The following is a 15,306-nucleotide window of genomic DNA, read 5'->3' as shown; positions in this document are numbered from 1 at the left end:
GAAGCCCAGGATTTTGAGCAATTGTGAAAAATTCCATTAGCTAATTTTAGTAGAATTTCTTGTCCCTTATTTTTTTTTTTTTTTTTTTTTACTTCTAGTGCACAGAACAAGGAGAGGGGTTTCATTCTGCAAATAAAACATTAAGATTTTGTTAAAGGACTAACTTGATATTCTGTCCCTTTACATTTAGGATAAAAAAGATTTCAAATAGAAAAAAAAATTACCCATCAAAATTGAAGATTGATACCCCTTTTGCAACTGGTAGAATGGTATTGCTACTTACCATGTTTATGAGGTGACCCATTTTACAGTACAATTTTGAACATTGGAAATATTTCTAACAGTAAAAAAAATAATTTTCCCAGCTGACCAAAAAGCTTGACATTGTCAGTAGTAGTGCTTAAAACCTTGTGTGGTCTTTTCAGAAAACTTGTGTAAAGTACCCTATTCATTCTTCTCCAAACCTCTTTGCAGTAGTTCTCATTTGGGTAAGTGAGGCACTGAAACTCAGTAAGGTCAGGTAACAGTGCTCAAGGTCACGTGGCAAGTTTATGGCACGACTATTGCTCTAATACCCTCTATCAGGATTGCCCTGCATATTTGCCCAATGATGATTCATCAAAAAACAAACCAAAACAAAACAACAACAACAACAACAACAAAATCCTAATCTGAGGATAGGCCTGTAATTCATTTGGTCATAACAGTGACAGTATTTTTTCTGGTTTTATTGTTTTATTTATTTATTTGTTGTTACAATTATGGCTTTGACAAAGGGAACGTGTAAGGAAAGAGAAAATAAATAAGTCCTACCATGGCAAAAATGTTTTGCCCCTATTTGGGAACACGAAAGAATATAATAAAGGTGATGCATCTTCTTGTCAAGAGGACGTGAGGTTATTGGTTTGTTCATTCATTAAACAAACATTATCGTGACTTATTTTCTCGGGTCATTTGCCAGGCACTGGGCATCCAGTGGAAAAGCAAACATAGTCTATGTCCTTTAGATGACTAGGTCCATCAGGGAAGCCTGATGTTGAATAAGTAGTGATTACAAATGTGCTGACGATGACAAAAAGAATGTGCAGAGTGCTGTGGAGGCTTCCCTTGGTCTGGGAAAGCAGAAAGGCTTCTCAGAGGAAGTAGCTTTCAAAATGAAATTCTGTAATCTACCTTTTCACTTACTAGTTAAGACAAAGGAGAGGTGTTTTATTTTTGTTTTTGTTTTTTCAGTCTGGACGCATGAATGTAATATTGGAAAAGAAGAAGGTTTTCTGACTTTTAAAAATTTCATGCACAGAAAACTGGACAATTGGACAATTACTGACTCCAGGATACTTTTACACACATTAAAAACATCGTATTTTTTTTTTTAATTTCAAGTGATTAGCATATACTAATTCCAAATTTTTTAAAGAATTTAACTCTAAAATATTTCCTGTTGACTGCTTAGAAAAATCTCTTCGGATTTTATCGGTCATCTAGTAGATGATTAATAAACATAAAATGTATTTCCCTTCCTGCTAGTTTTTTCCTCCTTGATTTCTTTCCTTCAACCCCCGTTTACCCAAGTATTTAGAACGAACTCAGTGCTTTTTTGGTTAGAAAGGGTTTGACTTAATTATCTTCTGAATTGATAAAAAGAATCCTAAAATACTCTAAGGAAGATGGGAACCCTAAATGTATAGCAAAGCATTTGGGTTCACAATCCAGTTTTAGTTATCTTTTATCCTGATATTTAATCATGCCTCTTTTCAGTTGTTTTATTCTATGTCTTAATAATGTTAGCTCTTTAATTACATTTTGTTTCTGTTTGTGTTCTGAGACATAAATGAATAAAGGATGTGTTTGTAGCAGTTTAAAATACAGAGCATGCTTTCCTAATGTTCTTTTTTTTTATTATGTTATGTTAATCACCATACATCATTAGTTTTTGATGTAGTGTTCCATGATTCATTGTTTGCGTATAACACCCAGTGCTCCATTCAGTACATGCCCTCTTTAATACCCATCACCAGGCTAACCCATCGCCCAGCCCCCCTCCCCTCTAGAACCCTCAGCTTGTTTCCTGGAGTCCATAGTCTCTCATGGTTCGTCTCCCCCTCCGATTTCCCCCCCTTCATTTTCAAATCCCTTTCTGCTATCTTCTTTTTTTTTTTTAACATATAATGTATTATTTGCTTCAGAGGTACAGATCTGTGATTCAACAGTCTTGCACAATTCACAGCGCTCACCATAGCACATACCTTCCCCAATGTCTATCACCCAGCCACCCCATCCCTCCCACCCCCCACCTCCAGCAACCCTCAGTTTGTTTCCTGAGATTAAGAATTCCTCATATCAGTGAGATCATATGATACATGTCTTTCTCTGATTGACTTATTTCGCTAAGCATAATGCTCTTAAGGCCATGGGTGCTGTCAATTCTGTTAGCATTCTGTTAGTGTTACAACTTATAAGATAATTGTCCTCCATTTTAGAACACAGAAGAATTGACCTCTAAATCAAGTAGGCACATGTAAGGTTTAGAATGACTATTTGAAAGCAGATCAAAAAAAGGCTAGCGTTATTTTGCGGCATTTCCATTTGGAGTAATAATTGATAGCTGAAGGGTACCTGAGTGCCTCAGTCAGTTAAGCATCTGACTCTTGATTTCAGCTCAAGTCATGATCTCCGGGTTGTGAGATAGGGCCCTGAGTTGGGCTCCATGCTCAGCGGGGAGTCTGCTTGAGATTTTCTCTCTCTCCTTCTCCCACTGCCCCTCCCCCCCAACACAGTCTCTCAAATAAATAAATACATCTTTAAAAAAAATTGATAGTTGATTTTGATAATACACGAATGTAATAAAAACCACAGTTAATGATAACGTATGAATACTAGGTTAGAGAAGTATGCAAGTCCGGTTGTTAAATTTCCTTTTGGCACGCTCTTTTGCAATTGATCACCGTGAAAATAGAATTCTTACAATGAAACTCCTGTCAGAGGCAGCTGATAAATGAACATGAAATGAGGTTATTTGCTCCCAAGTTAACTTCTGCCACGTTCGAGTCTGTGACTAGCTACGATTTCAAAATACAGCATTATCCTGGACCCTATCTCTGCCTGCTCTGGCTTCCTGAGGCGATGTATTTCAACATAATGCAACCCCACTAATGTAACTCTTTGTTTCTCTCAAGTTCAGCTCACCAACCCCCACCTGTCAAAATATAGTGCCTTGGAGTAAGCAAATGTCTATGTGGGTTATGTTTAAAGTCTTCCACTTTTAAATTTGGGACTTCCAATTTGATTCATAGAGGCTATCTCCTATAAAGGAAATGCTGAGTTTCTGTGTCAGACACCAAACCCTAAATTTGCCACTTGTAACATCTGGGATCTTGGAACCAAAATCCCAGAAATATTCGAGAGGCAAAGAAGATGACTTATATAGAATGGCAGAGCATAAGATCTGCATTATTGGGAGGAGGTGGGCAAGTTGTTGAGCTTTTAGGGAGGTTAGGAATTATTGGATAGCAGTTTGGTGGAGGCAAAGTTTAGATTTCAGAATCTAGTTTTCCTGGGTGTATAAGTTTAGTTTCCAAATTGTAGAAGAAGAGTTTGTCTCGGGGATGGAACTTCTCTGCCACCGAATCCTGTTTCTACTAATACTCTTATGGGTAAAGGAGTGTTTAACAATGACATGTTAAAATATGCAAAATATTACTTTATTTCTTTTTCTACCCTTTAATACATGTGCAGTGAAAGTTATAAACAACTGTTTAAAATGTAAATGACAGCAAAGGTTCATCCTAGCAAACATCTTATTTAATTTTTATTTTTTTCCAGTTGTCTAAATTCTCATGTCTATGAAGTACTAGCCAGTCCTTCCAAAGGATATTGGTATTTATACCTGAAATCAAGTCTTAATTTTATTCATGATTAATGTCAGAAATAAGTAGCTTATTTCTTCGACCTTGTTGAGGCCTGGGAACCTCTGGGGGGATTATGTATAGCTGTACAGAAGAAATGAAAAGGAGAAAGTGAGTAATTATTTAAGGAAAAAATAACATTAACATTGGAAGACACTTTTTGTGTCCATATCTAATTTCACATTAGGAAAAAGGACCAAATTTTCCATTTCCCTGGTCATCATTTTACATTTACATTTATTTTTTAAAACATTTATTTGAGAGGAAGAGAGCATGAGCGGAAGGGCAGAGGGAGAGAGACAAGCAGACTCCCCACTGAGCAAGGAGCCCCATGCAGGACTCTGTCCCAGGACACTGAGATCAGGGCCTGAGCCACGGTCAGATGCTCAACCGACTGAGCCACCCAGGCTCCACTTATATTTACATTGTTTTTATCCTGCTTCAGGATTCCAGTTGTCCAATGTCAAGAATCAAGGGAGAAAAGAAGGAAGAAATACTTTGGCAGTAATGAAAAAGACAACTTTGCATCTCCTTCGTTGTACATTTTTTTTTTAGAAAAAGTTGGACATTCCACAGTATTTTCATTCTGCATTATTATTATGCCCTGATATTTTATCAGATAGCAATTAATAGAACATTCTTTTAAAAATGTAAATTGGAATGGAGACAAAAACAGATATTAGCTAAAATACCTATGACTGGCTTCAGCTTGCACAGGGAGATAGGGTCCATCTGGCCATGACCAGTATAATTGGGATAACAAAGCAAGTCATGGTTTTTTGCTCCCAAAGTCATATATGTGCACTGCAGCTTTTATTTTCAGGGCACACTGAGGCTATTTCACCTGTAAAATGTAAAATGCCACCAGTTAGAAAGAGAGTTCTGTCCTGCATGGAAGGTGAGAGGAGTTATCTTAGTTAGTCTCACCCCTCCTGCTCTCATGCCTGTCTGTGGCCCCCCCACCCCCCACTGTCTCCCCGCACTTGCTCTCAGGGGCTCCTCCTCACTCCCCATTCTCCTATACTTTCTGACTTCAGTTTCAGATAAACCATGCTACTAAATACCAAGTTGTTGAGCAGCTTGTTAACTCTGCCAGGAGTGTTTGCATTTTCTTCGAGCTGTCCTGACATGGAAATCAAATAGTATAAAAGAATGAAATGATAATAGTTGGAATTTCATCCACTAAGAAGGGCAGACTCGCATGGGTATAGACACAGGCATTTTCTCGGTCTTTCTCAAAGAATACGTGGAAGGTGGCCTCCGATTTTGCTCTTGTGAGGTGTGGATCCACGTACAAGAGCAGAAAGGTGTGATTAGTGAAGCATTCAGATATTGCTGATTGATTCAGAGAGAACGTGTTTGTTTATGAACTCTTGGTTCCTCCGAGTTGGCTGCTGTTCAGTTAGCTCTCGCCTGCCCGCTCTTGGAGTCTGTCTGCCAGATAACAAAGAGGTGAAACCCCAAAAATATTTCTATTACTCATTCACAAAGCCGATATGGAACCTGTCGCGCTCTCAAGAACCCCTGGTGTGCCGGATGCTGTCGGGAAAATAAGTGTCCTGTTTCCTTACTTGAGGTTCCATGGAAAGTACATGAATATTTTGGACCTCTCGGCTGTGTAAGAGATAGACAGGGTCATATGGGTCTCAAAATTTGGCAGATGTGGTGACCATCAGTAAGCTCAGCTGTCAGCCAATTTTGTCCCGCTCAGAGTGGGTTAAATTCACTTTCGGGCCCTCCAAGCCTGCCTAATCTTATCCAGGAGGAGTGGAGCTCTGCCTTGGTTTACAGTTGAGGTCACCCGTGGGGCAGTGTTTAGACAGGGACTGATGGAATTATGCTGCACTGTTAACATTAAATACCACTCCGTGGTGAGGACTGATGACGGCATTGGGGTCCTTTGACTCCTTGCGTACAATATCTTGAAATATTTGCCTCCCTGAAATGTCCTGGACTCATAAAACATGCGAAGGGCTCTATTTGGCTTTCGTCATTTATTTAATTTGAAAGAAAGTTGTTTTAAGGGATTTATCAGAGAGTTAAGAAATGTTTCTAGGGAATAGAAAATGAACAAGAAAATTGATCTTTGTTGTCAAAGTCATGCATTATAATTCACTCTCCAAGGTGACGCACCATCTCCGTGAGGGAAAAGCTGCCAAAAGCTTTGAAAGTGATCTGCCTGTTTTCTTCTTACACTGACTTGCAGGGAGGCGCTAGTATTTCAAGATGATTAAATCCTTGTGGAAGGTTTGCAAATAACGATGCCCATCCCTGTTTCTAAGAGAAGTTGGAGCAAGGAAAATTATATTTGGCAGCTAGTTGTGTGAAATGTAGTAATCTTTGTTGAATTTCCCCATTGTAGATATGTAATTACTTCTTTTTTAACAAAGGCCCTCTGTTTACCTTTTTTTTTTTTTTTTGAACTTCACACTTGATATAAAGGTTCACCCACATTTCAGTCATACTTTTCATGGTGTGTGTGTGTGTGTGTGTGTGTGTGTTGTGCTTTTCAGGAGTGGCATATGACTATGTTGTTTAATCAGGACTATATTTAAAAACAAATTTGTGAGAGAGTGTTGCTCATGTTATTAATGAGATAAGGTCTGAGTGAAGCAAGCTCTGTCGCAAAGGGCAAGTGTCACACAGCAGGAAGTCCTGGCCATCCCTTCCACCCCTGCTTCAGCCAGCCTGCCACCTCCTTGTCAGTGCATACCACCCCACAGAGGAAATGCCCTCCCTCAGCCACAAGGGCCTCCTGCTCAGCGCGGGGCCCTCCGGCCCCCAGGCCCTGCACCAACTCTGACTTTCTGCGGTTTCCAGCGATCCTGGCACCTTCCTTACAAATGGCTTTTCCTTGGGATCCTCAGGGAGTCACAGTGCCAGGACCATCTCCCAGAGCCAAAACAAGATTGCGTTTCTCAAAGTCCTACAGGTATCACTCTTTACTTTTTGTAGCCGGGAAGAATTTTTTAAATCAGTCTCTATAGCTTTAGCCCTTCCCTCCGCACCCCGCCGCCGGAAATATGCTTTTGCCCTGTGTTGATCTATTTAACTCCTAACAGGCGTTAAGTTGGCAGTATATGAAATATGAGTGACAAAGAGATGAACCTTAAAATAGTGAGGGGGTATATGGGAACCTGAGAAGTAGCAAGAAGTTGACTAACTCTAAAAGCTGATTTTGAGTGTTAAATGGTGAACTTAAAAAAAACAGCATTCCTATTACTAGCATCTGGAAAAAAAGGGTATTAGCATCCCTGCTGGAGTTAAAAGAGCCAATATTGGTCATGCTAAAACTTTCAGTTAACCCTTTAAATGTCAGGAAAAGTGTCTTGCTTGATTAAACAGGCAATCAAACAACAAAAAGGAAATAATACTATCTTGTTCATAAGGGTTTCCAGGGCACATTCACGTGGAAAAGTGGCAACTATCTCTGGGATCTAGACGGTAATTCAGTGTTTTAATCTTGTCTAGGAGAATTAGACACCATAAAATCAAAATCGATGTTCTATTAATCTTTTATTTCTGAAGAGTTCTATAGAAATCACATGAAAGATCTTGACTTCACAATCTCAATAAATTGTCAATGGCAACTTTGTTTTACACCCAAGTTAGCTTATTTTAACCAAGTAACTAGAAAAAAGAAAGAAGACAGTGAGAAAAAAAAAAATCTTTGATTTCCTTCTTTGCTTAAGTATTCTAGCTATTTACAAGGAAAAGATTGATTCTTCACACTTTTTTTGTTTGTTTCTGATTGGCTAGTCTGTAAGCAATGGAAGCTATTTCAGGAAAAGCAAATACAGCTGAAACTGTTTGCAAAGTCTTGAGAATATCTTTCTTATTTAGACCAAATGCAACATATCTGGAGACTACTGGGCCTATATAGAAGTATGCATTAAATTTGAATTATAATGTATTCTGATTTACTTGCATAAAAAACATTTGAGTTTTGGTTTAAAATAATTCACGAGAGTTATTTATTTTAGACAGTATGGAAGATAGTGCCCTTGGGACTTATTAGGGAACTGTAAAATCAGAGAAATCAAATTATATACTTCACTTATAGTAACAATGCAGAAGCAAACTTTGACAAAGGATAAAAATTGGCAGCCAAAAGTGTAAGTAGCAATTCCATTTATTTCTAGTTCAAAACAAAATAAATACCATTTATTTTTACTAATTAGATTAATTTATTAGTTATGAATACAGTTCAACATTAGAAATGATACACCCTACTATATGCTTTGCATTCTACTGAGCTGTATGCTCATCAAAGATTTGTAAGCATTACAGTGCTTATTTCCAATAGAGGGTGATTTCTGAACTCTCCTCATTAATGAGAGCTGATAACAAGTCCTGGGATATCGTACATGTCTAACTACTGAATAGTGTGAAAGGAATAGCATGTGGCACTAGTGTTTCAGAAATCTCCAAAAAAAAAATGCAGGTTAAGCTCTGCTGTATGATTTGCAAATACATTATGAAACTTGCCTTCATCTGGCAAAGTTATTTCATTGTCCTTTGGTCAAGTTCTGATCCTTTCCAAAATACAGCAAGCCACTGGGATGTCTAAGGATGAGTTTTCCATGCATTTAAGTGCCCATGTTGGTAGTTCTAACATGCCTTTTTCCTAACAAGAGGTTAGAGTGACCATCATTGGGCCAGTCTCCTTTGGAGCTTGAGAGACTTCGTCCCTCATCGATTTGATTTTAATTTGTATGTGAATCGCACATGTAATAATTAAACTATTTATACATACTGTCTTTACTGTTCTGTGGGTCCTCTTTTGTCTCTCCATTTGGACTGTAAATTCTTTGATGCCAGAGGCTCCCTTATATGTGACAGGAGTGCCATTAATGTATATTTGATGAGACCTCTTGCTCCACTGTCTTAGTTGGTATCACCCCTTTATTTGCAAAGTCAACTTGTTGAATAATCAGGGCCTATCACAGGCAAAGAGTCCAGTAGAAAGTTAGGGAACTAGTAGGGCAGTTGGCCACTCTGGTCTCATATTTTCAGAGGTCTGTCAGTGCTCAAAAAGATAATGCATTCAACTACAGCAATATACTGATAATAATGAAAAAGAATGTTTATCGTATAGCTATAAACTTTTAACAGGCCACACCATCTCAGATGAACCATGAATCAATATATGTATGTATGTGTACACACACACACACACTTAAATTCTACAGTTATCTTTTGAATAGCACATTTTTGTTGCAGAGCATTCCTAGAGTTAAAGGTATTAAACTGTTTGATGTAAACATTTAAATTTCCCCACAATTTTGCAATTCTGTTTTTGCATTTTTCAAATATATATAAGATCCTGGGCGCCTGGGTGGCTCAGTTGGTTGAGCGACTGCCTTCGGCTCAGGTCATGATCCTGGAGTCCCAGGATGGAGTCCCGCATCGGGCTCCCTGCTCAGCAGGGAGTCTGCTTCTCCCTCTGACCCTCCCCCCTCTCATGCTCTCTCTATCTCATTCTCTCTCTCAAATAAATAAATAAAATCTTTAAAATATATATATATATAAGATCCTTAAAACATGGGAGTAGCTTAAGCTTACCTTGACCTTTGAGAGGCTTTGGATATGATTTTACTATTGAAGCAACTGAAATAACTGGGCATTAACCTATATTTCTTCATTGAATTTCTTCTTTATGAGACTGTTGGTCTGTAAAATCCTCAAATGTGTCTAGTATAATATAATTTTTTTCTTTGAAGACAGAATGGACATGTGGTACACTTAACTTTAAACTGGAATAGTTTTCTTTGGGATTGTCTTCCCTTTCTTGTAACATTCAGGGTAAAGGAAAGCCAAGTCTATAATATGTGAAATTCAGTTAAAGAGTCTGCTTTGTTAAAGTAATAGCAAATCATATACATTGGATGAGTATTCATCCCTGAGAAATACGATTTTGGACTGTTATGCAATGCTTAAAATTGATTTGAAAGTGGTTTTTCGGCAGTGACAAATTTTTGTCTTTTGTGGGTAAAATACATTTTTATAAAAAGCCAAATATGATTAATATATAACTTATTAAGCCAAATTTGATTTGATACAGAGAGAGAAAGAGAGGATTACATACTCAGGAGGCTAACTTTCCTCTGTGGATCTGGAATGAGTGTCAATCCTTATTTAGAGCCACACCTCTCCTATCTTTTTAGAGGAGAGAGAAGGGAATGGTGTGTTTATCACATTAGGTTTGAGGAGATAATGTAAATGAGTGAATTTATGTTGGAGTTTTAAATATAGTACCTAAAAAAAATTGGAAAGAAAATGATCTGGGAAGCAAAGAAAGAATGAGCAGTAAGACTTAGCAGGTTGGTGGACTCTGCCAACTCCCCAAGGGAACTACATTGGGACATTTTGTTTTTCTAAATGTTATTGTTTAAAAGTATAGTAACATTTAAGGAAACTTTAAATAGAAAGTTACTCTTCAAGAGGTGGTCTTGTCTTCCAGCCAAAACAAATCACAAAACTGTCTGCTTTCTCTCTTCTCAGAAAGGGACATTAAAAAAAAGAAAGAAAAAATATGGGGTGACTATGAGGTGGGTGGTATGCAAATAGAAGAGAAAGTCATCCAGGGTACATTTAGGGCAGAGATGATTCCACTAGCATCCTGCAGGCCAGAAGCAGAAAGCAGTTCTAGTTTTTCCCGTCTCTTATACTAATAGGGGTTGTGGGATACACTAAATAATTGAGATACTCAGAAACTCTCCAGATCTCTTTTTTGCCAATAGTTTCAACATCAACATCAACATCAACATCCCTCCCCCAGCATTTTAACAGAGCTGCCAAATAGGTGATTAATTAAATTCATGTAAGCATACTTGTACCTGTTGTAGAAGGGCTAACAAGTAAATTTTTTAGTGGGAAACAGACCCATCAGTGGAAAGGAGGATTAACAAGCAATCGGATGGAGAAATAAAAAGCCTAAGTGATTTCGAGCCATGGAAAGATAAAGCCATATTTACTAAAACCGAAAGCCCTCAATGACCTTAAATCATCCCCTGTGCTCTTAGAAAGTTATGTTCAGACCTGCAGCTCGGATCTGGACATCTGATAGTAGCAGACAATAGCAAGGGCAAGAGGGGAGTGTGGTTTCCACTGTGTTACCAGGAAAACCTGAGCAGTAGCACGTCAGTTGCTGTCAAAGTAAACCTAGCAGTATGCACTAGAAATGCAGGCGGAGCCAAGGCTTTAGGAGGGGAAGTGGGTGCCACCAACATTGAATCAGTACCCTGGGATGTAACTTCCCAGATACCACATTCATGCCTCCCATTGTGTAGCATTTTTTTAAAAAACTTGCCAGATGTAAAAGGCGTAATGACTCTTGTCTTTAGTGCCCCATGCACGGCTCATCTCATTTAATTCTATAGGGAAGAGAATGGGAACACTTACCACTAAATGGGAGAGAAAGAATGGAAGGTTCAGAGATCAGAGGCCACACAGACACAGGAGGGCAGCCAAGTCTGGAGTAATAATAAGTAATAAGTAAGTAATAAGATCTAATTTCTAACAGACACTTACTCTGGGCCATGCCACATTCCCAGTAATGTACACACATTATCTCATTTCATCGCATAAAACAACCCCACGAGATGGATCTAGTATTGTCTTTATTTTACAGCTGGGGAAACTAGGCATAGTTTAAGAAATGTGCCCAAGTTTGATCCCCGGCAGTCTGTCCTAGAGCCTAGAATTCTAAATAGTCACTCTGCTACCTCCAGTTTCCTGACCACATCTTCCCATGACCACACAGGAGGAGTTCTGTCATGAGAGGTGCTATTCTAATAGATCCACTATCCTCCTCGGTTCACCTCAGAATCTTTCTCTGAAGAAAGAGCACCTTGTAATTTGATGTAGAACATGGCTTAGTGGTCAATTAAAATATAAACTTACTAAATAATATCTGAACTGTCATCTAACCTAATTGATACTGGTTTAAAGCAGTGTTAAACAAGAGCATCAAAATGTAAGTATTTCTTGGGGCACCTGGGTGGGTAGCTCAGTCGGTTAAGCGGCTGACCCTTGATTTCGGCTCAGGTCATGATCTCGGAGCTTCAGATTGAGCCCCGCCTCCAGCTCTTCACTAGGCCTGGAGCCTGCTTAAGGTTCTCTCTCTCCCCCTCCTTCTGCCCCTCCCCCTGCTTGCTTTCTCTCTAAAAAAAAAAAAAGGATTTCTTAAGTAAAACAAACAAAAACAAAAAAACGAATCTGTGATTAAAGTGGCCTGGCTCTACCCTCTCCCTGGATTTCGCTCCACGGGCTTCCATCTGGTTCATTTCATCTGGCCAGAAACATTGGTCATGTGGTTGTATTTCACTGCCAGAATGCTGCTCCTTGGCCAGCTGTTCAGTGGAGCCTGAAGATTCTCTGAGCAAAAGAGGTCAACTTCATGCCGTTTCATGCCAGTGGCATTGTTTTGAATATTAAATGGGCCTTCTTAATGATATTCCAAATTGGGACTAATATTAACATAATTGAAAATGGGAAAAATAGTTACTGTAAAGGCAACATAACAATCGTTATAGGAATAACAGGAAGGCTAACAATCACAGCACACGTGGGGAGAGGTAGCATGGTATTGGGGAAAGACTTTGGCTTTAGAGCTGAACAGATGAAGTTTGCATCCAACTCTGCTGCTTTCTTGACTGGGCAATTTTTCCTAACCTGTATTAGTAGATTCCATGTCTGTAAATGGAAAATATTAATGCCTACTTCAAAAGGCCATTTCGCCCCTCAGAATATGTACAGAAAAGTGGGTTGCCTAACCCCCTCTTTTACAGCATTTTCCACCATCCTCTTATCATCTCACCAATTTTGTGATGCTTCTTTGTCAAATAGGTTTATAGGTTAGCGATTGTCACTGGGGCCACATTTGGTTACCGAATAGTGCAATACACCGGCAGCTTGCATGTATAAGCAGCTGCGTCTTTGAAAGGTGCTGTGGGGTATTGAACTTGATTGCCTTGGCTTTCTGATCTGTAAAATGGGATGTTGTAAGGATTAAGCCTGTTAATCATATAGAATTCCTGGCACATGAAAACACTAAAATAAATGTGAGCTGTTACTAATACTAGAATATAAGCTCCATGTGACAGTGATTTTTGCCTTCTCTTTTCCACCTCTTTATCTTTAATGCCTGTAAGGGTTGTGACATGGTGTAGGTGGTTGAGGAATATGCCTTCAATGAATGAAATTATCAACAAATGTTTTTAGACCCCTGACAAGAATGGGGACACTCCACTTCCTTCCCCCACATTCACAGAGCAGAGGGCAAAAGCTAAAGAGACCCAAGAGTTCATCTGCTCGAACCCATCATCTTACATTGAAAAACCTAAAGACCAGGGCGCCTGGGTGGCTCAGTTGGTTGAGCGTCAGACTCTTGACTTTGGCTCAGGTCACATTCTCAGAGTTGTGAGATCAAGCCCTGCCTATGGCTCCGTGCTGGGTGTGGAGCCTGCTTGGGATTCTCCCTCTCCTCTGCCTACGCCCCGTCCCCCAACTCTAAAAAAAAAGAAAAAAGAAAAACCTCAAGACCTACAGAGAGCCCAGGTCATGAAATTTGAGAGTATCATAGCCAGAGCTTGAAACCATGGCTCTGTGCACTTCTGCACGAATTTTTTCTCCAGTGTCCCAGCGCCTCACTTCAGTGTAGATCCCATCTTATTCAGTGTCTTTGGTAAGGCAGCAAACAGAATGGTTGCCACTTTCTGCAATGAGGAGTCCAAGAGTCAGATTTGGGCAGCTACCACAAAAGGATGAGCTTTTAAATACTAGAAAGACTCCTTCAAGTAAAACTAAACTTAGACACTTTACTTACAAGTCTAAAAACCCCGTCCTACAACAGCTGCAATAGCGTTTTTGCAGGGGCCTTTTTGTAAATAGAATTTTTATGGAAGGCATTAGCTGAGATTTCCTAAATTGAAAGAAAGTCCTATCTCGAGCATTCAAAGGGATCTGTGCAATTAGCAAAGCAATGCTGACCAGAAACAGAAATGAAGAGGAGAAATAAGGCTTGTGAGTTCTCTGTACTATCAAGACGACACACGGAGCAACCACAGACAAAAAGACATAAAACTGTGTGATTATTACAAAAGTACTGATTAAGACGTGGCTGTGGGCTACCAACCGGCATGGAGCACTGTCAAATGTGGACAGGCAGGAGAGGCAGAAATCAAGGTGGCAGAAAAAACAAAGACACCCCCCAGGGCTGAGAGCTTGTAATTATGCTTGTGAAGAGTTCTGATGGTCCACGTGAGAGCCATACCATGCTTTTAAATTATGCCATTTCTGAATGTGTAATGGAAGTGAGCATCCATGTTTAATTCATGGGTAATAAAATTTATATTATTGTCATAAGGTTGATTTTATGATTTTCAGCTAGTAGTATTTTGACTGTGAGTCATGAAACTGAGGAATCCCCAGCACATAATTTTAAGGGATAGTACCTTTAGTGAGCGGCCCGGAGAAGACTTGTTTAGTCTGAGCAGAGCAAATAATGAACACTTTACGAGACAGGGAACATTTGCTTCTGTACCCCTTCCTTTGCTGCTTCTCATTGTGGAGGCCCCAGCCCCGATGTGTTTTGCCCCAGCCATTTACCCACCTCCTGCCTTGGCTATGCCCCATCATAACTTCCATTTTGTTTTTCACTTTCGAACCATAATTGGAAAGCTTTTCTAGTTTTCTTGACAAGGGGCTAAAGAAAGCCTCTGACTTCCTGTAAGGCTGAGTTAGAGAACTATGCAGAGTTACTGTGAATCAGAGCAAAAGAAAATTCCATTGGCAAGGGAGAGGACAATATGGAACTAATAAACTTGTCGAATTGTGTAATTTAATACCTGATGATAATGTGAATTTGCAAGGGAACAACTCAAATGTTAAAGAGAAAAGATGGATTTGTGAACAGAGTAGATACGCACTACTTTAACTCTGTGAAGTCAATCAAATGCAAAAGATAGACATTTCCCAAGAGCAACAAGTCCATACGCCCTGTTCTGAAAAGAGAGCTTGAGAGTGAACCTGAAAAAGAGGAGCTTTGTGGTGGGCTAAAGGAATAAACTAAGAACTAATGTGACCATGAACAAATCACTCAAATGTAATCAGAATTCATATAAAAGATTGAATACATTCATTCAGAAACTATTTTTGAATGCCTATGATAAGCCTTTTCATTAGTGGGCTGGTGAATGTTAACAGCCAGCTTTCTGTGAAGACACACACACACACACACACAAAGTCTATTTGTAGTATTTGCTGATTTCCATGGCAAAAATGCTCCCCGCGGCCCATTTCAAGGTATAGAGGGCACTAAATAGAGAGTTAGCAAGCAGTATAGCCCATACAGATATGTAGATGTAAATGACCTCAAGAACATACATGATATCACAAT

General features: G+C 39.2%; 1 protein-coding gene across 7 annotated transcripts in view; it reads left to right on the top strand.

Moving 5' to 3' along the window:
- The window catches only part of PDE4D (phosphodiesterase 4D), a 745,734-nt gene that overhangs the window by 370,546 nt on the left and 359,882 nt on the right, over window positions 1–15,306 (top strand). The window contains exon 1 of one of the 7 annotated variants that reach the window (XM_054512125.2): window positions 6,620–6,837. The exons of the other annotated variants lie outside the window; for them this stretch is intronic. Coding sequence (XP_054368100.1) covers window positions 6,749–6,837 — 89 coding nt within the window. The 5' untranslated portion in view covers window positions 6,620–6,748. Of the gene's footprint in view, window positions 1–6,619; window positions 6,838–15,306 lie in introns of those variants that run through there. 7 annotated transcript variants of the gene reach the window in all.

This window comes from Mirounga angustirostris, unplaced genomic scaffold (genome assembly GCF_029215605.1).
Source record: "Mirounga angustirostris isolate CCGP_5_RB_7025 unplaced genomic scaffold, mMirAng1.0.hap1 SCAF_7, whole genome shotgun sequence".
NCBI classification, from domain to species: Eukaryota; Metazoa; Chordata; class Mammalia; order Carnivora; family Phocidae; genus Mirounga; species Mirounga angustirostris.
The sequence above is the reverse complement of the archived record's forward strand: the minus strand, read 5'-3'. Positions and strand labels throughout refer to the sequence as shown.